The sequence below is a fragment of the Palaemon carinicauda genome, chromosome 2, assembly GCF_036898095.1.
Source record: "Palaemon carinicauda isolate YSFRI2023 chromosome 2, ASM3689809v2, whole genome shotgun sequence".
NCBI lineage: Eukaryota > Metazoa > Arthropoda > Malacostraca > Decapoda > Palaemonidae > Palaemon > Palaemon carinicauda.
The window spans coordinates 151,461,514-151,487,158 of NC_090726.1; the positions used below are offsets into that span (position 1 = coordinate 151,461,514).

The following is a 25,645-nucleotide window of genomic DNA, read 5'->3' on the forward strand; positions in this document are numbered from 1 at the left end:
AAGTGAAAATCGCTATTTGGGGTGTAAATAGTTGTGAGATGTGTCAAGATACGTCCTTATGCGATATCCCTTTGTGAATTTTTAAGGGATACTCGCTCCAGGAGTTAGAATTCTGGATACCTTCGGTAAATTCTCTGGGATATATCACTGTAGTCACATATAACCTAGGAAGCTACTAAGAAGGAACTTCCATCAGGACGACATGGCTCTTTCACCCAAAAATAGATTTTTCACTTCGCTCAAAATCCTTATACTGTATTGCAAGAAGGCAAGGAAGGAATTCTTTACCCTGTCAGTTTTATGTCGTCAAAGTTGAAGAAGCATCAACGAGCCTACTCGACAGTTGAAAAAGAACTGCTAGCGCTAATCACAGCGATAAGGAACTTTGAAGTTTGTGTAAATAGACCACAAAATGAAGAAATTACGGTTTATTCAGATCATAATCTTTTAACTTTAGTTAATAAAATGAAGAATAATAATCAAAGGTTAACTAGATGGTCATTATATTTACAACCATATTGTATTAATGTAAAGCATATATCCGGTATAGAGAACGTGGTTGCAGATTATTTATCTCGGGCTGAATCGGTGGATTCAGGCCCTGAATAAATGATCTTTTTGGGGGAGCTATCTTACGAAGCTGGTCTAACATGAGAGTAGATTATTTTATTCACATATTTCATTTGTGTATTTAAGAGATGTATAGCCAGCTCGTGAGGTGAGATCCACTCATGTAGGATTAAGTAACGGATTTTGATCGTAGCAAAAAATCTATTTTTGGGTGAGGTAGCCATGTCGTCCTGATGGAAGTTCCTTCAAAGGTAGCTTCCTAGGTATATTTGACTACAGTGATATATCCCAGAGAATTTACCAAAGGTATCCAGAATTCTAACTCCTGGAGCGAATATCCCTTAAAATTTTACTGAGGGATATCGCGTAATATCAGAGGATGTATTCTTGACACGTCTCATGGCTATCTACACCCCCAACAGAGCTTTCACTACGAGGGGAAAGAGAGGCAAGAATAGGGTGAGTCGTTCCAGAGACATCGCTCTCGAAGAGTCACTACTGTACCGCAAATAGTGCGCCTGTCTGCCACCCGAGGCGCCACCGTCATTCTTTCTATCGTAGCTTCGCTTGACCGGTGATTTTCCCTGTCCTCTCGTGCTATTTTGGATATTTTGGACGCTATGACGTCTTCCACAGCCTCATCAGCTTCTGGAAAGTTATGTAATATCTTTATCTTGAGTAAATGTCAGCTCTTGCCAGTTTTGCTTTTCGATTGAGATCGTAATTAACGTAACAAGAGCTGCTGCCAGCCGGATGGCGTCAGTGACGCGGTCGTTCTTCTGTTCATTTAGTTAGCCAGAACGACCTTTCCCGGCATTTATACACTTTAATAACTTTCGCTATTTAGATTTTTAGCTAGGGATTCTTATATTATGTCTTTGTTGTCGTGAATTTGGCTATTCTGAACGAGCCTCACGAGTGCTAGGCTTCCTAGCCTAGGCACTCTCACACTTCATGCATGATATAACCATCCTGGTAAAGTTGTATTGAAGCACAGGCAAATTTTTTACACTTGTTTGATATTACTTAATTATGCTTTCCTCTTCCAAGATAGTATACAGAGAGTTTCGGTGATCGATTCTCAATGCTCCTAGGTTACTAGCCTAGGGGCTTTAGTATACTTTCATACATGTCTCCATTGCTCTTGTATTGCCTTTTAAGGGGAAACTGACCCCTCCTATACCTTTTAAGTCGATACCAATCTCCTAGGAGATTTAAGAGCAATCCCCTTCCCTCTGATTAGCCTAGCTATTCTCAGTTTTCTTTGCTGTGAACAAAGTTCTGACAAAGTTTTACTGAGACGTTTCGTTTTCTTTCGCCTAACCACTGAGTCGGTTTTGAGTTTAGGACGGGACATCAGAGTATTAGTTTGTGTTAGGCATCTCCCTGTCTTGGTGAAATGACTTCCCAGGTCAGGTTAAGCTGCCCTTTCAGGAGGCTAGACCTCACTAGGCCATACTTAGGAGTTTTGTATGACAATTCTCCCTTCCCTGGCCTAGCAGACAGTCCTGTGCCAGCAGTCCCTTGACCGAAGAAAGGATTTCTTCATTGCCTAGGGTCTCTGGTACGAGATTCTGCTCTCCTGCGAGTTGGGGTCCTACGGGCACCCTCTCCCTTGACTAACCCAACCTGGGGAAATGACTTCCCCTATCTGAGGTTACTTTACGAGAACAGAATTCTCTAAGTTGGGTAATGCCTTCGGACATTACCTTAACTATAGGACACCTACCCTTCCCCGCTATCCCTTTCGTGTTGAATGATCCAACCCCCTCCTGACCGTCGTTCTACATTGACCGTAGGGTTCTTGTAGGACTGGCCTGAGGCTCCCTATCGGCCGCCGGCTAGGCCGGCTGCCGGCTGGTGTCCTCATATTCTTTAGAGTGTTCATCGGTCCTCCCTTGGACTGCCTTCCATTATCCCTTATGACTGGGATATGGTTGGGTGGAAGCCCGATTTTAATTCCCCCTTCCACTTGAATGCAGGCCGGCAAGGCTGAACCCTTGCCCTCCTCCATCCTTTCTTTCTCTTGTACTATTACTACTGGGCCAAAGATATTGGACATTCGGGTACCGACTGCCGGCCGCTGAGTAGCCGGCTGGCAGCCGGCCACCCAATCCTGGTCCTCTGCCGCCGACTGCCTTGGTTCCCCTTGATGGAAGGATCCTCCGCTGCCGGCCGGCAGAGCCATGACACCGCCGACACCCGGCAGAGCCATTGCCGGCCGGCAGAGCCGCCGCCGCCGGCAGCCGGCAGATACTACTGCCGGCAGGCGGATACTACTGCCGGCCGGCAGTGCCGCCGTCACCGGCAGTCGGCAGAGCCGCCGCCGCCGGCAGCCGGCAGAGCCGTTGCCGGCGGCCTATCACACAATGTTATGAAGACAATACTTGCCTTCAATAGCCCAGTATAGGCCGGCATGTGGCGGCCTGCCCGGCAGATGCCGGCAGGCCCGGCAGGTGTCGGCAAGCCTGACAAGTCTGACAACTTGTTGCCAAACAGTCAGTGCTGTAGGCAGTCTACGACCTATTGGCCGAAGTCTCGAGGATCCTTTCGAGGCTCCTCCAGACACCCTCCAGAGGTAGGGGCAACAGGGGTGGACGTGGCCAATGAGGTAAATCCTCCTCCCAGCACTCAAAGTGGGATGCTACCGGTAGGAGGGAGACTCTTCTACTTCCGGGATTGTTGGACCTTCGATCCCTGGGCCCACAGCCTAATCAAGAACGGACTAGGGTGGAGTTGGAGCTCAACTCTACCAACCTTCCCTTAATTCTTCCAACACTCAACCCCCATATCAGAAAAATATGTTCAGGAACTCTTGTTTACAACCATGATTTCTATTTTTTGTTATAAACAATAGAACGAATATTTGCGTCTCCTTCGCCCCAAATATTTACTCTAATAGTCATTTAAACAATTCTTTAAATACATAAGTCAGAGCATCCTTGACTCTTTTGATAATTAAGTCAATACTAGAACTAAGATTCATGGTGTTCCAGGCAAACAGGTAAAAATATACCTAGGAAGCTACCTTTGAAGGAACTTCCATCAGGACGACATGGCCTGAGCCCAAAAAAATATATGTAAATCACATAAGAATGTCGTTATTCATTTAGTTGTACTGTATTTTCATTCAGATCCGTATGTGTAAATTTACGTCATTTTGAAGAATTAGATTTCTATTTCATGTAGTTTTGTTACAAAGCCTTATGTAATTTTGTAGAAAGGTATGCTGTATGACAAACGCTAGGGATTGTTTTCACATGGTTGGAAGTTGCATGAAGATTCTAGAATGAAAATTATTCTTTTTTAAATATTGTGAGAGGAGGTAGGCGGAGTTAGCTGAGAGGGTTGCCTCGTTGGGTGACAATAGATCCATACTTCAAACCTGCCAAGTTGGCAACGTGATGTCGTGAGAGGCCGTCTGGACCATGCCCCCACGATACGAGAAGGCTGAACTGGAAGATTCCAGAATAAATTAGGATGATATATAAGGGCCTAGCAATACTTAGGAACCAGAGATCAGCCTGACATTCCACAAGATCTTTTCTTCCGCTAGTCCTCTCTCCAGGATCTATCCAGCCACTACGTATTTCCTCTCCAACGTGCATAGTGTTTCCTCTCAAACATACAGTGTTTTCTCTCAAATGCATGTAGTGTTTGTTCAAACTTTGGAATTTCTGTGGTTCAAGTTAAAAGAAGTGCAGTGTAAACGAGTATTGGTTGTATTGTAAAAATTAATCATTTATTTGTGCCTGGCCCTGTGTGATTTAGTAAAAAAGTGAAGTGCATTTATTCTTGCTTAACGGTTTGGTAACCTTGTGTGAGCCCTAAGGACGTAAGAGTAACAGTTACGTATATATAAGTGTAAATTTTGTTTTATTCCCTATAGTGTTAAAGTGTCAGTTTTTTCATCAACTGTCAAAATTAAATATTTTCACAAATTAATATCTAGTGAAACAAGTGATTGCATAATTTTTGAAGTTTCGTTTTGTCTAAATCTAAGGTCTAGTTCATATTTGAATTTCGAGTGATTTATTTTTGGTATTACTGTTGAATTGTTATTTTTATAGAATATATATATTTTTAGGCTCAGGCCATGTCGTCCTGATGGAAGGTTCCTTTAAGTAGTTTCCTTTAAGTAGCTTCCTAGGGTATATTTGACTATAGTGATATTCCCAGAAAATTAAACAAGGTCTCCAGAATTCTAACTCCTGACGCGAATATCCTTAAAGTTTCCTTTTAGGATATCGCATATCAGGGGACGTATTCTTGACACGCCACATAGCAATCTGCACCCCTCATAGCGTTTACGCTTCGAGGGGGAAAAGTGGCAAAATAAAAGAGGAGCCGTTATAAAGTTCCCTTCCTCCGTTACTGTTTGAGTACTCAGATGGCGCCATAATCGCCGCTATCTTTATTCCTTTTTCTGTAGCGGTCTCGCTCGGTGGTTTCCCAGTGCTCTCTCATTTATTTGGATTTATTATGCAATCTCCAGCTCCTTCTGCCTCTGGAAAGTTGAGTATTTGATTCTTATGCTGTATAAATTTAGCTCTGGCCGTAAAGTAAAAAATTTAATCGAATTAAATTAATTTTTTGGCAGAGCTATTTTCTGGACCGGAGGCATCTTCGGCGCTGTCATTCGTAACGCATGTGTTATTTAGTTAGCCAGAACAACTTTCCCGGTATAATAGCTTAAATAAAAATAATTAGCTATTTAGTCTTCATTGCTAGGAGTTAATTATATTATGCCAATAGTATTCACATTAGTTTCGGCGAATTAGGTAGCCGATCTTGTTTACGCTAGGCTTCCTAGCCTAGGCGTTATAGTTTACTCTCTTGCATGATATAATAAGTGTTCCTGGTGCTAGTAAATTTAAATGAAGATAATAGGCAATTTATACATGTATGGATTGCAGTTCACCTTCAAGGGTTCCGCAATGTGACAGCAGACGCTCTATCCAGGCTACCCCAATAGAATCAGAATGGTCCCTAGACGCAAGATCATTCTCCTTCATCTTACATCAAGTCCTGGAACTGCAGATCGACCTCTTCGCGACGAGCGACAACAAGAAACTTCTTCTATACGTGTCCCCGTACGAGGACCCTCTAGCGGAAGCAGTGGACGCCATGTCCCTCGACTGGAACAGATGGACCAGGATTCATATGTTCCCTCCATCCAACCTGCTGATGAAGGTCCTCAACAAGCTGAGATCTTTTCAAGGAACAGCAACCCTAGTGGCTCCCAAGTGGCCCAGGAGCAACTGGTTCCCTTTAATATTGGAATTGCAGCCGAGGCTGATTCCCCTGCCGGACCCCTCTTAATGAGAGAATGCCTTGATGAAGTCATTGAGCTTCAGCACGGCATTTCATTCCCGTGCTGAAACTTGGTGACGGGCAAGAGGGCTCTCGAACTTGGGGAAATTACTCCCCCAGTTCGAATCTAAATTTCTCTCTTTCACCTTTTTCTTTTTCTCAATATTACTTCGACCTTATCCTAATTTCATAAACTTTCTTTAGTCTTGCTTTCCAAACTCTATGAGAAAAATTTCCCTCTATATGTGTGTATATATTATGTACATATATATTTATTATTTTTTTTTTTCTCCTATGGCTTGGATGTTTTTACATCCATTGTAGCCCCGGCGGGGATGTTCATACATCCTTTATTGCTGCCTGCTTTGATGAGTGGGAGGAGGTATCACGGTTGGGAGGTGTTTGCATTCAAAGCTATATGTGAGAGTATTGGATGATTTCAGCCATCCCGAAGATGGTTTGGACCTTTTTGGCGGAACTATTCTCAAGTGTTGGGTCTTCGGAATCCAGGGGGATCCAATGCTTGGGGTAGGACTCTCGGCTTTTGGCCGGAAGCCCGTCATTATAGATATGGGGAGGATGATTCCATAATTTCTTGGTCTCAGTCCTAACAGGCGGGTTCAGCTTACACCTGTGCCTCTATATCTGTTTTGATGCTATCCTTCGGGTAGGGTATGGAGTGGACCATCTGGGAAGTATACTCTCATTGTGCCGATAGTGGAGAGTGCAAATTTCCTTTCCGACGTGTGATGGCCTAACATTCTCGAGCAGGTACATCAAACTTACCCTTTTCTCTCTCTCTCGTCTAATGGATTCTTTAAGGAACGAACCCCCATCCCCTGGATACGCTGACTCTCCCCCGGCACTGTTGACGACCTCTGCTAATGTGATAAGGGAAAGCTCTGTTGATGACCTCGGAACGGGAAAGGACCATTCTACTGATATTTCTAAATCAAGTAATTTGGGTAACACGAGGAAACTTCGAATCCTCCATGTTACACAAATTTCAATAGAGACAAATTATGATGATCTATGTAAAGCATTTGAATGCTATGGATGCATAAAATAAATAAGGGTGAAACTTGAAGCTGAAACTTGGGATTCATGGATATCTTATAGTAGTTATGACGAAGCATTTAGTGCAATAAGTAACTTGAATGATATTAAAATTAATAACTTGAATGTCGCGGCTGCTCTCTGCGATAAGGTACCAAAAGATTTGGATGTGTACAGGCCTGCCGATTGGTTGGAAAAAGACGCAGATTTGGTTTTGCCCTCCCAGAGAAATCCAAAACCACCGATGGTGGCTTATAGCTGAATCAAAGTGGGTTACAGGGAATTATTTTAAAATATGCAAATTGATTCAGAAAAAAGTAGGAACTATTGCACCAGGCGATGTATCTTGTTTCGGAAAAAATAGTTTCCTTATCCATGCCAAATCCAGTACACAGTCGGTAATATTGTCCAATATGAAAATAAGTAATGATGACATTAAGTTAGATGTCAAACCCCACCTAAATTATAGCTACGGAAGGGGCGTAGTTTTTAACAGAGATCTATATGATTTTACAGAGGAGGAGATACTGGCCATGTGTCCATTAAATGTATGGAAAGTTCATAAAGTCCCAGGTACATCAATGATAATCCTTACGTTCCAGGATGCTGATGTACCTTTTCATATTATTATCGAGAACGAAAGGATTAAAGTAAGACCCTTCAAGCAGAAGCCATTGCAATGCTTTAATTGTTTTAAATTTGGGCACCCGTCCAAAGTTTGCAAAAATGAGAAGATGTGTGGTATTTGCTCCAATTCTTACCATGGAGAGTGTGCACTTGGAGCCAGGTGTTTAAATTGCAGCTCAAATCACAAATCCACAGACAAGAGCTGCGAGGTATATAAGTTGGAGGAAGCTGCCCTCAACAGATCAAACTTAGAACATATAAGTGTGACCCATGCCAAAAGACTATTAAATAAATCAAATACATATGCTAAGGCATTAAAATCAAACCAACCTAGCGCTGCCAATAGCTAAAAAAAAAGTATACTATCTGACAAAATGTCAAATAACGAGGTAACCATATCACCTCCTGAGGCTTTACCACGGTGTATTAACACTAGGTCATTGCCCATTGCTGTACAGCCTTCAGCCGCCATTACAGAAAATAATACAAACCTCTCTCAGGCCATGTCCTTGCCTGATCTGATGGAGGTTCCACTTAAGACTAACTTACCTGATGCACCTGTTGTGGGAAAGGTGCAAAAACCTCGAATCCCACCATCTATTAATCGTAAAAGAGAGAGACCTCCATCTCTCTCTCCACCTCCATTAGAAACGTTAAGGTTATGACATCAAATAAATTTGATGTTTTGTCTGTCGATGTTTCTAATGAACCAGAAGATGAACTGAATAAATCAGAAATTCAAGATGAGGTCCACCATCCACCTCAACAAATAGATAAAAAGAATACAAAGAAAAACACAAATGTAAAACCCAACATAACAAGACCACCTCTGAAGAAACCTACTGGTAATAATGTTAAATTAAAAACTGCTAATGGGAAGACCTCATCCAAGATGTCTTCCAGAAATAATCCATAGTTTTCTCCTCCATTTTGCAATGGAACTGTCAGAGTTTGAGGGCGAAATATGAAGAGAACTTAAGCTCCTAATTCATGAGCATTCCCCCATAATTGTATGTCTACAGGAAAGTATGCTTGATTCTAACACTCCTAGTCCTCGAGAGTATGTTAGCTATAGAACACCATATAATCAACAAGCAGGGAGCCATGGCGGAAGTCTCATGTACATTCGTCGAGATGTTCCCCAAATACCTATGTCTATACGTACAACCCTGCAGGCAGTTGTTGTACAAATTGATATAGGGAGAAAATATACAATTTGCTCTCTGTACTTACCCCCAAATGATAATATTTTATATGATGATTTAGCAGAAGTCATTCAACAACTCCCTCAACCTTTTCTCTTACTGGGAGATATGAATGGTAGACATCCTTTATGGGGTGATGTTTTGGCCAACACAAGGGGCAATATTATCTCATCAATTGTGGAGAATGAGGATGTGGGACTCCTTAATACAGGAGAGCCCACACACTTCCATGTTCAGACAGGTACCTTGTCATGCATTGACCTTTCAATTGCAAGCTCTAACTGCCTTCTTGATTTTGATTGGAGGACATTAGATGATTGGCATACTAGTGATCATGCACCAATCATTATAAACACCAACAATGGTCCACCTTTACAGAGATCGCCACGATGGAATCTTGACAAGGCGGACTGGGAAAAATTTTGTGAGCTAAGCGAAATTGAGGGGGATGCTGAACAGGTTGAAAATATCGATGATGCCATAGACTTACTGAATGGAACTCTCCATACAGCAGGAGTCAATTCAATTCCCAAAACAACAGGGTTATTCAAACGACGACCAGTCCCGTGGTGGTCTTCAGAACTAACTGCCCTCCACAGAGCCACAAGAAGATCTCTAACACGATTGCGTAGACTCCGAACTGATGAGAATTTAATTATGTACAAGAAATGTAGAGTACAGTTCCGTCGTGCCATGAAAGAAGCAAGGCGCCAGTCATGGATGTCTTTTGTTTCCTCCATTAACAGTAGAACACCACCATCTGCTGTGTGGAGGAAAGTAAAAAAGATAGCTGGCAAATTCACCCCCAACCCACCACCAGTGTTGAAGGTGAATGGTCAGTATGTAACTGAAGCAAATGATGTGAGCAATGCCCTGGCTAGTCATTTTTCAAATGTATCCAGCAAGTGTGTAGGAGCCCCTTGTCACCAGTATAGGAGCGTTGAAGAAAAGAAAATTTTAAATTTTGCAACAAGAATGGAAGAGTCGTATAATTCTCCTTTCACTGAAAGAGAATTTGATTCTGCACTTGCTCATTGCAATGATACATCCCCTGGACCTGATGGAATTCCATATGCAATGATTAAACATGTACATTTTAATACAAAGATATTTATTTTAAGCATTATTAATAGAATATGGCATGATCATAGTTACCCAAGTGTTTGGGAACTAGCCATTATTTTAGCCTTTTTAAAACCCGGTAAAGACAAGTTTTTAGCAGCAAACTATCGTCCTATTGCATTGACATCTTGTTTATGTAAAATCATGGAGAAGATGGTCAATGCAAGGCTGATATGGTACCTTGAAAAGAAAGGTATTTTATCACCGATTCAATGTGGATTCCGAAAAATGCACTCAACGACTGATGTGTTGATACGACTTGAGTCTTCTATTTGTGAAGCCTTTGCTTCCAAACAGCACCATGTTACAGTATTTTTTGACCTTGAAAAGGCATGTGATACCACATGGAGATATGGTATACTTAAAACCATTCATGAAATCGGATTGAGAGGAGAGCTGCCACTATTTATTCAGGCATTTCTTTCACATAGAGTTTTTCAAGTGAGAGTTGGGAAAGCTCTATCAGAGAGTAAGTGCCAGGAAGAAGGAGTTCCTCAGGGTAGTGTGCTGAGTGTAACCCTTTTTGCACTAGCAATTAATGGGATATCCTCAGCAATTCCCCGGGATGTTCTCTCAACATTATTTGTGGATGATCTCTCCATATCATTTGCTGGAGCCAGAATGGCAACGGTTGAGAGAAAACTACAGCTCTCAATTGACAAAATTATCCAGTGGGCCGATATGAATGGATTTAAGTTCTCGACAAGTAAAACTACTATTGTACATTTCTGTCGTATCCGGGGAGCACATCCAGACCCGGATATATACATTAAAGGTCAACGGATCCCATGTGTATCGGAAACCAAATTTTTAGGTTTGATATTTGACTGTAGACTTACATGGGTTTCTCACCTAAAAGCGTTAAAAGCTAAATGTGTTGAAGCTCTGAATATTTTAAAAGTATTGTCCCATACATCATGGGGGGCATACCGCAATACTATTTTAAAATTATACAAGTCCTTGATTTTTTCCAAAATTAGTTATGGTTGTGAAATACAGTATACTCTTCAGCCACCCCAAGCCGGTTGAAAATATTAGATTCAATGCATCATGCAGGTATTAAATTGTCCACGCGAGCATTCAGAACATCACCTATCCCAAGTCTCCTTGTTGATGCTGGAGAGTTACCACTAGACCTTTACCGGATGTCTTCTATTCTTCAGTATTGGTTTAGATTGCAAAGACTCCCTAATTCTTTAGCCTTCCAGACTGCAAGCCTTGTAAGGCACCCAACATACTTTGAAATGCACCCAAAATCTCCTCAACCCTATGGCTTTCGGGTGAAACAATTATTAAACAGTCTGGATATAATTAGATGTAAGGTACTTCCATTCAAGGTATCATCAACGCCTCCATGGAAATTACCTGAGATATCTTTTTGTAAATATTTTATAGGAGATAAGAAGAATATGTCAGACCTAGAAGCCAGGTCTCTTTTTAATGAACATGTTAAAGAACATAGAGGATCAACTTTTATCTATACTGATGGCTCCAAATCTGATGCTGGCGTTGGATTTGGAGTACATAGTAATGGTTTTAATTGTAGAGGTGCACTTCCTCTGACCGCTTCCATATTTACTGCCGAACTGTATGGCATATTAACCGCTATTGAGAAAATAGCATTGGAGAAGGAGGGTAATTTTACAATTTTTAGGGATGCAAGGAGTGTCCTTCAAGCTATAGAAGTTTTTAATTCTAATAACCCTCTAGTTTTAAAGATTTTAGAAAGGCTTTTTATTATTGGACGGAGAGGTATAACAGTTCAATTTTGTTGGGTTCCAGCACATGTAGGTGTGTGTGGGAATGAGAAGGCAGATTCACTGGCTAAGAATGCTGCATCCGAGTTGCCTCCCATTGCCTGTAATGATTTCTTACCTGACATCAAGAAATTGGTTTGCAATAAATGGCAACAGCAATGGGATAGCCTAGATGGGAATAAAATGCAAGAGGTAACAAATGTCATATCTCCTTGGAGGTATAATATGATGCCCCGAAAATGGGAGATGTCTCTTTGTCGTCTCCGTATTGGTCACACTCGGTTGACACATGAGTTTCTGCTGAAGGGCCAACAGCAACCGTATTGTGACGACTGTTTAGTACCTTTAACAGTGAGGCATTTGTTGACCGAATGCCCCAATTATAACAACTTAAGGAATAGATATTTGTTTGAGGCTCGAGGTGAGGGTGGCAGGTTCATCCTTGCCAAAATTCTTGGAAATGATGTGTCCTACCATGCAAGTGGCATTTTTAGATTTATTTCAGAAGCAGGTCTTCTGAAATATATTTAACTTTTATGATTTTAATTGAATACTCTTTCATTTTTTATTTTATTTTATTTTTTATTTTTGTATACATAAATTAAATGTTACCGGCGTCAATGACCTCAGATGTCAGGATGCCTGAAAACTTTAAATCAATCAATCAATCCCCTGCCGGACCCAGTTCTGTCTCAACAAGTACAGAAGTCGACTGTCTTCGCTTCATTACAGAAAACCCAAGACCTTCATCTCATTATTTTCTCTCCCTATCAGTAAAGAAAAGGTTTGGGATCTCGAAAGAGAGTATAGACTTCTTAGAGGAATATAAGTCGAAATCTACCAGAAGGCAATACGAGTCATCCTGGAAGAAGTGGGTGGCCTTTGTCAAGGCAAGAAATCCAAAAGAAATCTCGACAGATTTCTGTTTATCTTTCTTTATTCACCTTTATGAACAAGGTTTAGCAGCCAACACGATAACTACGTGTAAATCTGCCTTGACTAGACCCTTGCTCTATGCTTTCCAAGTAGACTTGTCTAATGAGATTCTTAACAAAATCCCCAAGGCCTCTGCTTGGCTCAGGCCTACAGCACCTCCAAGGCCCATTTCATGGTCTTTGGGTAAGGTACTACATTTTGCTTCAAGTTTGAACAACGATAATTGCTCTTTGAAAGATTTGACTCAAAAAGTTATATTCTTGTTTGCTCTAGCCTCAGGGGCTAGATTTAGTGAGATAGTGGCCCTTTCTCAGGAAGAGGGCCATATCCAGTTTGCTGAAACGGGAGAGCTAAATCTCTTTCCCGACCCAACGTTTCTTGCCAAGAATGAGCTACCCACTAAGAGGTGGGGTCCCTGGAGAATATACCCTCTGAAGGAAGATGTCTCTCTGTGTCCAGTGGAGAGTCTAAAGGTCTATCTTTGCAGAACTTAGTACTTCAAGGGAGGACAGCTCTTTAAAGGAGAAACATCGGGCTCAAACTTATCCCTGAAATAACTAAGGGCGAAGATCACCTACTTCATTTGCAGAGCGGATCCTGACAGTACACCCACAGGTCATGATCCTAGGAAAATTGCTTTTTTGTTAAACTTTTTCCAGCTCATGGATTTCGAGAGCCTTCGCTGGTTTACTGGATGGAAGTCATCCAGAGTGTTTTTCAAACACTACACGAAGAAAGTGCAAGAATTAAAATGATTCGTGGTGGCGGCAGGTAGTGTACTAAAACCTGTCGCTTAGTGTTGCGAGGAACAGTGAATTATGTGGAACTGTAATTCTAAAAGGTGTACATGTTGCCACATTATAGTGCATCATGGTAAGTGAAATGTCATCAAGGTGACATTATGGACTGTTCCAGTGTTTAAAGGTGATGAAACATAGACTGAACACTAAGTGTTGTGTGTTTTTTACACAAGTGTAGATAGACAGACTTCTCAGAAAGACATTAGAAAATTTATTAAATTTTCAATTGAGTGGAAAAATTTTTTTTTTTCAAGTAAAACAAGTATTTCTGATTTATTCTGTATTGTCTATGTATGTAAATTCCATTTCACTTGCATTTTTATATTATTATGAAATGTATGCTGAATTTTTATTTATTGTTTGACAATAAATGTTTAATTGTTTTGTGCATCTTATTTCGCCCTAAACATATTTAATAAAGTTATGTGTGATCATTCCTTTTATTCCTTATTCTGCATAATTATATTGAACAAAGGTAGTAACTTTGTTCCTATACGTAAACAAACCTTTCTAGCTAGACTTAGCACAGCTGAACTGATATACCTCAGATGCTATGGTGGCTGACATGAACCTGTGTTCGTGTTATAAATATAAACTTTGGCTAAAGGCAGACAGTGAGACCTGTATGCCCTTTTGATTGCTAGGTTGGTCATATGAAATATGCAAACTTTGAGACTTTATCCTGAGTCTAGTTTGACTCTTCCCTGTAGGGGGCAGGAAGCACTAACATAGTCTATGATTAGAAGAAATGACATATAACGGTAATGTCATAGGTCTCTTAGGTCTAGATGACCAAGGAAATATTGTCTTGAGGTTTAAGGCACAACTGGGAAATCCACGGATACATTAATGCTCTGGTAAACTTCCATCAGGACGACATGGCCTGAGCCCAAAAAACGGATTTTGAGCGAAGCGAAAAATCATTTTTGGGTGAGATAGCCATGTTGTCCTGATGGACCTGCCCTCCTTTCTATGAAAGGCCTTGGCAGGATCCCTCCCAATATTACTGTATCTATAAGTACCGGCTTAACGCTACAAGGAATAAAGATGGCGGCGATTATGGCGCCATCTGAGTACTCAAACAGTAACGGAGGAAGGGAACTTTATAATGGCGGCTCTTTTATTTTGCCACTTTTCCCCCTCGAAGCGTAAATGCTATGCGGGGTGCAGATTGCTATGTGGTGTGTCAAGAATACGTCCCCTGATATTATGCGATATCCTAAAAGGAAATTTTAAGGATATTTGCACCGGGAGTTAGAATTCTGGAGACCTTAGGTTTAATTCTCTGGGAATATCACTGTAGTCAAATATACCCTAGGAAGCTACTTAAAGGAACCTTCCATCAGGACGACATGGCTATCTCACCTAAAAATAGATTTTTCGCTTCGCTCAATATCCGTTTTTTGTAAAGTGTATATTATTTCGATCACCAATAATTAACTCAGTAACTTGCTTCTATCCCCTAATTTAGAACCGAAGTAAGAGGTTGATTTAAGAATAGTTCCTGTTAAAAGTAAAGTAATCACCCAGTTTGGTTTTGAGTGCAAAGTAACGAGACCTTTAGATATCTAATGTTCATAAATATTATCGTGTGGGAGTTGCGTATTATTCTTATCACGAAATGTATGATGTTACACGAGTTGAATTTCTTGCCTGAGAGAGAGAGAGAGAGAGAGAGAGAGAGAGAGAGAGAGAGAGAGAGTTCAATAGGAATCTATTCAAGCTTACAACCAAATAAATTTATTTTCAATGTAAGACCAAAAAAATATATAATTTTACGAATAAATGTACATCCATACTTGTAAATGTAGATGTTTATAATTTAGCATGAATACAGTACATTGCGGCTCTTTATTTGTTAATGGTGTTTGCTCTAAGATAGTATAAAATAGAAATTTTTGTAAGGGTAAATAACAAATTAAGTTATGAAAGTTATATTGCGTTAGTATAAAATACACGTAATTGTTATATTTACCAATATTTATATTCAATATCTTTGTTTACATTGCGTACTAAGATTCTGTGGATCGTCACTGTCAACACCTGATTCGTCTGCTGTTTTTGTTGTTGTTGTTCAACATGTATTTTAATAAGAAACTTCTTTGTTTTTTAAAGGATTACATGATCGGGAGAAAAATCATATCAACAATACTCTGTTAACTATATGTGAGCATAATCGTGATACCGTCAGGACCTTGAAAGCAGCTGACAACAAGACCAAAATAAAAACAATCTATGATTACTGTTGTTAAAATGACATCTTGAATTGATAATAGAAAAGTACGAAAAGATTAAACAATGTTCAGATAACATCGAAAACCATGATTATTTTAGACATCTTTCAGTTCGTATACGTTACGTTGTCGGCTATTAAGCTACAGCGGACGAAGTCGACACATTCTAAAGAAACAAAGATTTCTGTTAAATCTATTCTATGTGTGTATAGTAAGGCACACTTACGGGCTGCCCAGTGGCAAGAGCCCGTGTCTTACACAAGGTAAGGCAATCTACACACACACAGGCACCTCAGAGAGTGAACTTATTCATATGATAACTAATAATAATGGCTTAAATCGAAATTTATGCAACCCATAATATTAAATTGATTGTAAATAAATAAAGCATGACAATAAAAGGAAAAAATATGCTATTATCTGTTATTCATTTATCGAATTGAGAGGAAAATGAATCACTAATGTGTTTGATATGCGTAGTAGCATTACGCGTTCGTACATACCAGAAAGTAATTTTCGTTGCTTTTTTAACTTGAATATGTACTTATTGATATAAAATTAATTGTAAATAAATATCCATTAGACTAAAAGGAAAAATATGTTACCATCTTATATTTAATTATCGAAATGAAAAAAAGAAAATCGCTAATGCGTTTGATATGAGTATGTAGCAGCATTTTCATTTGTACCTACCATACAGTACAGTTCATTGTGATTTATAGAGTACATATGTTTTTATTGATATAAAATTAATTTTAAATAAATATCTGTTAGATTAAAAGGAAAATATGTTACGATGTTATTTATTTAACAAAATAAAGGAAAAATAAATCGCTAATGTGTTTGATATGCATACGCAGTAGCATTGTGTTCGTCCATACAATAGTTTTGTTTATTGTGTTTTTTAACTTAAAAATTTACTTATTGATATAAATTTCATGGTAAATAAATAATCATGAGATTAAAAGGAAAAAAATGAGAGAGAGAGAGAGAGAGGGGGAGATGGGGACGGGAGCGAGGCAAGTGACAGCCGATAGGGATGACAAGAGTAGGCTAATGCGTCATTGTGTAAATGTACATGGGTAATAACTTATTTTGCTATAAAGTGAATACAATTAGAGTAAGAATGTGCGTTTTTATGGTTTTTGTGAACTTGAAATATATCAATAATGTGTTCAAGTATCCTAGTAACAAAATACCAAAATAGACAGACTTTCTCAATGCCCAGGAAAATAACACCCCCTATTACCATTATTTCTTATGGAGAAATTATGTTCCGTTAACACGATTTTGGTTAACGCGACATCCTCAGGAACATCATCATCATCATCGTCATCATCATCGTCATCATCATCATCATCATCATCATCATCATCATCATCATCTACATACGCGTAGTGACGTAACAGGCCTTGGTTAGATTTCACTAGTCGTCTCTATCTTGAGCTTTTAATGCAATACTTCTCGATTCATCATATCCTACTTTGCACTTCAAATTCCTTAACCATGTAGGCCTAGGTCTTCCAACTCTTCTAGTGCCTTTTAGAGCCAAGCTGAACGTTTGTTGAACTAATATTTCTTGAGGAGTGCGAAGAGCATACCCAAACTATGTCCATCTACCTCTCATCATGATCTCATCCACATATGGCACTAAAGTAATCTCTCTTATTGTTTCTCTCATTTCTAATCCTGCCCTGCCATTTAACTCCTAATAGCCTTCTCAAGGGTTTGTTCTCAAATCTACTAGATTTATCGGAGATTGTGTCATTGTCATACCGTGGCTATTTGAATATAGTAAAGAACCATGCTAGAACCATGAATGAGATTAGGAAGTTAGAGCAAGTTGAGAATGAATTTATGAAATATAGTTTAGACACCGTGGCCCTAACTGAAACACGTTGTTAGGAGATTGGTAAAGAAATATCAGACAAAGGCAATATATATATATATATATATATATATATATATATATATATATATATATATATATATATATATATACCTGTATATATATATATATATATATCTATATATATATATATATATATATATATATATATATATATATATATATATACCTGTATATATATATATATATATATATATATATATATATATATATATATATATATATATATATATATATATATATATATATATATATATATATCTACTCAGGAAGAACAGATGGAGTTGGAAGAGAAGGGTTAAGAATGATGATGACACCAAGAGCAGAAAAGGCATTAACGGAATGGAGAGCTGTAAATAGTAGACTGTTACATGCAAAGTTTAAATCAAAGCAGTGCAATATGAGTATTATAGTTTGCTATGCACCAACAAATGATTCCCCCGAGGAAATGCTATGAATAACTGCAGAGTGTAATAGATGAGATCCCAGAGAGATATATGAAAATTGTGACTGGTGACTTCAATGCTAAAGTTTGAAGGAATAATCAAGATATGGAGAATGTGATGGGTGGTGAGGGTCTTGACAAAGTTGCCAATGAAAATGGGGCACACTTTATAAGTGTTTGTTCAACAAAGGATCTTGTTATTGGAGGTACTCTTTTCCAGCACAAGAACATCCACAAATATATATGCAAATATTGGTAGTGATCACCAGCTCCTCATTGCCACACCAAAATTAAAACTGAAAGCACCCAACAGAAATGTAGATAGAATACCTAGGTTTGATACAGCTAAGCTTCTAGAAGATGACCACAGAGAAACCTTTGCAATTGAATGTAGGAATCTATTTGCAGTCATATAAATTTTAAGTGATGAAGAGCAGACAATTAATGAAGAATTGTGTGATATTAAGAACATATATCAGTCGGTTGGTAGTGAGGTTTTGGGACATGCAGTCACTAGGAGTAAACCATGGATATCAAATGATACTTGGTATACTATAAAAAGAAGAAAAAGACAGAAATTGATTGTTGAAGGTTTTTGAGGAAGTAATGAAAGTTACAAGGTAGAGCCTGCTAAGTATTCCAGTATTGTTAGTGAAGTGAAAAGAAAAGCCAGGAATGACTGGAGTGAATATTTAGACAGTAAAGCAGATACGGCTTGCAAAGCTATGAATTCAGGGAGTTCTATGGTGTAAGAAAAGAATTGATCATAGAATTATACCCATCAAAAAGAGAGATGGATCTGGTATAACAACAAAAGATGAAGAAAGACAATGTTGGATGGGACACTTTAGTGAGGTTATGAATAGGAGATATGAAGGGAATAATTTGATTGATATACCTGAAGTTAAGGAAGACCTTGATGTTTCCGTGAATTAATTCAGTGTATTTCAAGTCAAAGCTATCAATGAAAAACTCAAGAGATTGAAATCCGCTGGATACAATGAAATAACTGCTGAGATGATATTGCTGAAAATGAAGTGACTCCCAGAATACTTACAAGATTATTTTGTAGAATGTGGTGTAAAGAGGCAAAACATATTGAATGGGAGCTAAGGGTGTTAGTGAAAATGGTAAAAAAGGGGACCTGGGTGATTGCAATAATTACAGAGGCATCACACTAACGTCACTTGTTATGCAAATATATTATATGCTCATTCTGAAGAGACTAGAGAGAAAGATTTATTAAAAGCTGAGAGATGAACAAGCAGGATTAGAAAAAAGTAGAAGTTGTACTGACCAAATTTTCATTTTAAGACATGGTACAGCAATGTGTAGAATATAGAAATCCGCTTTTGATGGCATTTGTTGGCTATGAAAAAGCTTTTGATAGTGTGCACCGGCCAATTTTGTGGAGAGAACTGCGATATTATGGAGTTTCTATTAAATATGTAAATTTGATTGTCTGTTCATGAGCATAGCAAATGCAGACTAATGTTAATGGAGTCCTATCAAATGAATTTTCAGTAAACAGTGGAGTACTCCAAGGGAATGTGTTGTCACTTATGTTGTTTATCCTCCTCATGGATTTTGTTATGCATAGAACAGTTGGGGATGGTGGAGAAGAATGGGTAACAGGAAATTAGCTAACCTAGACTATACTGATGTCCATATTAGTAGAACACCAGAGGATCTGCAAAGCTTACTTACCAGAATGCATGAAATATCACAGGAGGTTGGTATCCAGATAAATAGAAGAAAGACAGATTATGAGAATGGAATATGCAAATATAGATTAAATATCTTTGGAAGGAGAAAGGATTAATGAGGTGGAATCCGTTAAATATTTAAGAACTATGATCTCCAATATAGGAACTTTGGAATTGGAGTTTAATGAAAGATTGAAAAAAGCAAAATTAGGCAATGGCTAGGTTAAGTAAAATTTGGAAATCAAATAGCCTGAAATTACATATAAAAATCAGGCTATACTGTATATTAGTTTAGTGAGATTGGTGTTACTGTTTGGGCATGAGTCGTGGTATGACAATGAAACAATATCCAACAGATTTAGTAGATTTGAGAACAACGCCCTCAGAAGAATATTGTGAGTTAAATATCAGGACAGGATTAGAAATGAAACTCAGAGATTAATCAAGTGCCATATGTGGATGAGATCATGGTGAGGGTAGATGGAGATGGTTTGGGCACGCTCTTTGCGCTCCCCAAGAGAAATTACTTCACCAAACTTTCAACTGGGAAGACCCAGACCTACATGGATGTTGACTATGAAGTGCGAAGTAGACGATGAAGGGGAAGTATTGATTTAAAAGCTCAAGATAGAGAGACGTGAAATCGCTCGGAAATTCTTAGTTATTTAGTAATGTTATTGTAGGAATATGTTTTACATTCTTTTACAGTGTGGTATGATTATCGGTATCCCAACCCTTTTTATCAGGTTTCTTTTGTGTTTTTTATCAGCATTGACTTGGGTTAGCTCCACCCTGGCTAGCAGCCATGCCTGGTAAATGTTCTCTTGCGCACCATCCCCTTCTTTCACTTAACCTTACTGGTTTTGTGAGGCTGCCCATCCTCCCATGCTGTTGACTTGTCTCAGCAGGGAGCTACAGTCCTGATGCTCCCTCTGGGAGTCTGATAGTGTTTTGCAGTTGTCCTAGGGTGACTGTTTTCACTTTCCACTTAGCCTATAGGTCTGGCGAGGTGGCACAGGTTTTAGGAACTTGTTCCCTGTGTCGTCTACTTCTTTTTTACCCTTTGAAACTCATTGGCCCCTGTTCTAACACTGACAGGTAGACCCCCTTGTGCTGCCTTACCCATTCTTAGGCTTCCCTCTTAGTTTCAGGACGACATGGCTATCTCACCCAAAAATAGATTTTTCCTATGTCAAAAAACGTTTTATAAGGTATCCTTTTAGTTTGTTGTATCTCTTCTTGTCTTCAGGGATAGAGTTAGGAAGGAAAACTTACAAATTGTTACTGTCTGCCACATTTATTCAGTTCTTCCCTGCAGCAGTTTTAGCTAATAACTATTGAGTTTTGTCTGGGCATTTCTTCAAAGAAATCATTATCCTTATATATTGTGTAGTGCATTTGTACAAACAAAAGTTAGAAGACTTCTGTAAATATAAAGAAATACAGGAAAAACAACATGCAAAAATTTGAAGGAATTCCCAATTATTTTGCTTGAACATTAAGCATTTGCATTTTGTTTTAAGATTAAGTTTAAGAAGAAAATAATTACCTGTGTAAGTACCCACTTAGTCTTGTTCCAGACACAATTACATTGTAGAAGTTAGAGAAACTATTTCAAGGTTAAATTTTAAGCTGAATTTAGTAATCTGTTATTTACTCTGCATTACTTATCTTAATAAGGTGAGGGTAGATATAGTTATAATATTTTAATCTATTATCTATGTTACATTACTTTTATTGATAAGATGTGGGTAGGTACAGTTTTGAAAAAATAATTGTTTAGTTAGTTTTGGTTCATTCTAATGATTTTTTCAAGCGCAGCATAAGAGATCGAATCGAAGTAATAATCTGTTGATTTTTTTTTTTTTTTGCAGAATCTATTTTAAGTTTTTTGCCTTCATTTATGAAAGAAAAGTTGCAAGTTCTTTTCTATTTCTAGAGGGATCGCTTCACAGACCTATGGATTCTATTGTTATAAGAGCAAAGAAGATCACATAGTACGATAAATTTTCTCCATGAATCTTTATTGAAAATAATGTACAAAAATCCTGCATATGTGCTGTATTATCCATGAAAAATGAGTTTTTCATAGTTCTCTAGATTACCCATTTAAGTTTCAAAAAGAATTGATTCCAATACTTTATACTGAAGACACTCGTGTTTATTTCCTTTGGTGTTGTTCAAGGAAAGTTTCAATAACCCTATATAGTTTAGGGAATGTTAAATCTCTTCATTTCTTGTTCCATAAGGAACTAACTGTTTTAACTATTAATGGTTCCGGCCAACTCATAATACAATTTAGAAACTTAGTAGGCTAGATTTTACAACTACAAATGGCAATTCTGGTATATGCAAATCTCGTTGGAATTTGGATTTAGCTTTTAAAAATTTTGAAATATCCTTATTAAAGAGAATGATGGTCTTGAAAGACATTACTGTCCAGATACCACTCCTATGGTCTTTGGTATTGAACTAATCAATAAACTACTGGCTCTATAAACTGGCAGTTTTGCTGTGAATATTTATTTTGATGAAAGTTTGCTGTGAATATTTATTTTGATTAAATTTGACAAACATTAGAGCCATGAATGAGTGAACGACTAATAATATATATCACTTTAATTTCATTTGTTTGACTTGGAAAATAATAAGAAATTAGGGAAATACTGTAGGTTTTTTATATCTCATCAGCGCAACAAAGGTTATATTGGAAAAACAGAGCCTGTGAGGGCAAGTACCCTCAATGTGTTGAATGGAATTATAACCACTACTCATCCTCCTATCTGAAAATGCAGTCTTTTTTTTATTAGTTTTTTGGTAAATCAAACTCAGGAGATGGATGCAGAGTATTTTCTATCCATTAAGATTAAAACTCATTCTTTGGGGTGGGATGGCATTGTGCCTACTCTTAATTTCTTTGGAAAACTTATTACAGAACATATTAGACCTAGGTTAGAGGAGTACCAAATCAATATTTGTAAAACATTATTGAAGTAAACTTGATTAGTTTCTAAAGTTTATTGAGTTCTAAGCCAATAGTAGTACAGTACATGTTTTATTAATGTATCTATTGTATTTTTATATGCTTTATACAATTTTCTCTCCGAATGATTCTGAAAATTCTATGGTGATTTAATGGGGAGTTTTGATGCAATGCTAGAGTTTTTGTAGCTTTATGGAAGTTTAAGTAAAAAAGTTACTAAACATTCCACAATCAAGACAAGCATGGAAAGTTGATAAAATTTATAAGGCGTGAGATATCAAATTGGTTTGAGTGGGATGTAACTTTTGAATAGGTTATGTTTTCTCTCTTTCTTTCACATAACCACCTCTTAAGAGTGTAGTAGTTAGCATGATGACTATCAGGGAAGATTGATTAAAATAAATTTAATTTTGATAGTAAAATTTATTATTTCAATGCTTACCCAATAGTTATCAATTCCCCCTTTCCTCCACACTTTTAGTGATTATTATTATTATTATTATTATTATTATTATTATTATTGTTATTATTATTATTATTATTATTATTATTTTTATTACTTGCTAAGCTACAACCCTAGTGGGAAAAGCAGGATGCTATAAGCCCAAGGGCTCCAATAAGCAAAGTAGCCTAGTGAGGAAATGAAATTAAGAAATAAATGAACTACTAGAGAAGTAATTAACTATTAAAATGAAATATTTTAAGAACATTAACAACATTAAAATAAATCTTTCATATGTAAATCATGAAAATTAAAAAAAGGAAGAGAAATAATGTAGAATAGTGTGCTCAAGTGTACCCTCAAGCAAGAAAACTCTACCCCAAGACAGTGGAAGGCCATGGTACAGAGGCTATGGTACTACCCAAGATTAGAGAACAATGGTTTGATTTTGGAGTGTCCTCCTAGAAGAGCTGCTTACCATAGCTAAAAAGTGTCTTTTACCTTTACCAAGAGGGAAGTAGCCCCTGAACAATTACAGTGCAGTAATTAACCCCTTGAGCAAAGAAGAATTGTTTGGCAATCTCATTGTTCTCAGGTGTATGAAGACAGTAGGAAACATGTACAGAATAGGCCAGACTGTTCGCTGTATAGTGTAGGCAAAGGGAAAATGAGCCGTAACTAGAGAGAAGGATCTAATTTAGTACTGTGTGGCCAGTCAAAGACTCTCCCCAATAACTCTTTAGTGGTAGTATCTGAACGGTTAGCTGGTGCCCTGGCCAACCTACTACCTACCTTCTTTCTTTCTTTCTTTATTTAGAGGTTAAGAAGCAGTAGCTTTGTGTTCCTAGCATGATGACTATCAGGTAAGTATTGAAGTAATATAATTTATTAAAATTTAATGTAATCAATCATTTTATACTGTACCATGATGAATGTTGAATATCCCATCTTGAAGGTTAAGGTAATGTTTAGTTATATTTTTAAATGTATTTTTTTCAAATCCTTATTTATCCATTTACAAAGATTCTAATAAATAATCTGTTCTAGCCTCCAGTTACTGAGGAAGAAGTCATTGCCCAGTGTAAAGCAGCAATATCTTGTGGTCTTGATCTGGTAAATAAGAGTTATGAACGTCATGAAATTCAGGACTCTGAATCAGAGGATGAAGATGGCCATGAGAGGTAATGTTACAGAAATAAAACTGGAGGAAATTTAATTCTTAAATACAAATGTTTTGTGTACACATCAGTCATAATTTCTTTGATTAATTCATAAATCTAAAAATTAACCATTTGATATGCAGACACTTAGTATTCTTTGCTAGTGGTGTTGCCTTTTGATATTGCTTAATGAATATCAGGTAAGTTATTGTCATTTTAGGTTTAGTTTAGTATAAGTGTTTACATCAAGCAGATCATAATCCCAGATAGCTTTTATGCTTCGGTACAAAGTTAGCACCTTTTTCAATAGTTAAAGATGAGTTTTACTGTTGTAAATTATGTGAACCCCTCCCCTATTTATATGGGAAACTGCGTACCGCCTTCACTATGAATTTTCAATTTTTAAATGCTTGCTGATTTTGCATCTTCACTTTAGTATAATTTTATTGCAAATTATATTATTCCCACAAACCCTTATTTATTTTGGTACTAGAAATGGCTGTAGAAGCTTGTTTGTCATAAGATCACTTGTAGGTTATGAAGGGAAAGGGGACATCTTTCTCTTGTGAATACCCTGTAATCAGTTCTGTGTTTAGCCACATTGAGCATAGAGGGGTTGATCTTCATCCTTAATCTTTGTGTATTGTGCATACATCAAGGGTGTTCATCTGATTGAAATAGTGATGAGTAATGATCATGTTCAGATGAGCAGGAAAGTATTTCGGAATTAAACATACGAGGGGAAAGAAGGATCTTTCATCGTCTTTCGAAAGCAAATTCCATGTTATTGTCTCCTCCTTCCAATTTTACTGCTGTAATAGGGATCTTGAGGTTGTTCAGTTGCTCTAAGAATCTGGTGCTATCAGCAGTTGGTGAAGTGCAAAGAGTGTTCCATCCTCCCATATGCCCCTCTTACCAAATTGCTCTCTTCAGAGCTATCAAGAATTGGTGCAATCTTCCTTATTTTGCATTGGTCATTGTTGTCATTAGCGTTTTAGGCTCTTTTCCTCCTCTCCTGAGTAGGAGGAAGCTCAGGAAGAAAGCTAGAAGGCCAAACAACAATCCTACAATAGCGGCGAGTCTTAGCTTGGACTATATTAACAGATGAATCAAGTATGGCTTTCTCACTTTGCCACACGTCCCTCTATACTGTCGTTTTTGTGTTCACCTTCATGGCCTTCTCATAAGAGAAAAATCAAGCACAACAAATATTTCTATTCCAGTTGATGGATCCTCTTGATGAGAGATTGCCTTAATGTAGTTGCTTATCTCCAACATGGAACATTGTTTTCCTCGTTGAAGCCTTGTTGAAAGTCAAGAGGGTTCTCAAACTTGGGAATGCATTTTTCCAGGTTCAAATCTGAGTGTCTCAGTACTTTG

At 37.9% G+C, this 25,645-nt stretch overlaps 1 protein-coding gene across 2 annotated transcripts in view; it reads left to right on the plus strand.

Moving 5' to 3' along the window:
• Positions 1–25,645, plus strand: part of FAM21 (Family with sequence similarity 21) — a 245,453-nt gene that overhangs the window by 93,039 nt on the left and 126,769 nt on the right. For both annotated transcript variants that reach the window (XM_068359354.1, XM_068359361.1), the window contains exon 4: positions 24,153–24,286. In XM_068359354.1, coding sequence (XP_068215455.1) covers positions 24,153–24,286 — 134 coding nt within the window. The remainder of the gene's footprint in view (positions 1–24,152; positions 24,287–25,645) is intronic.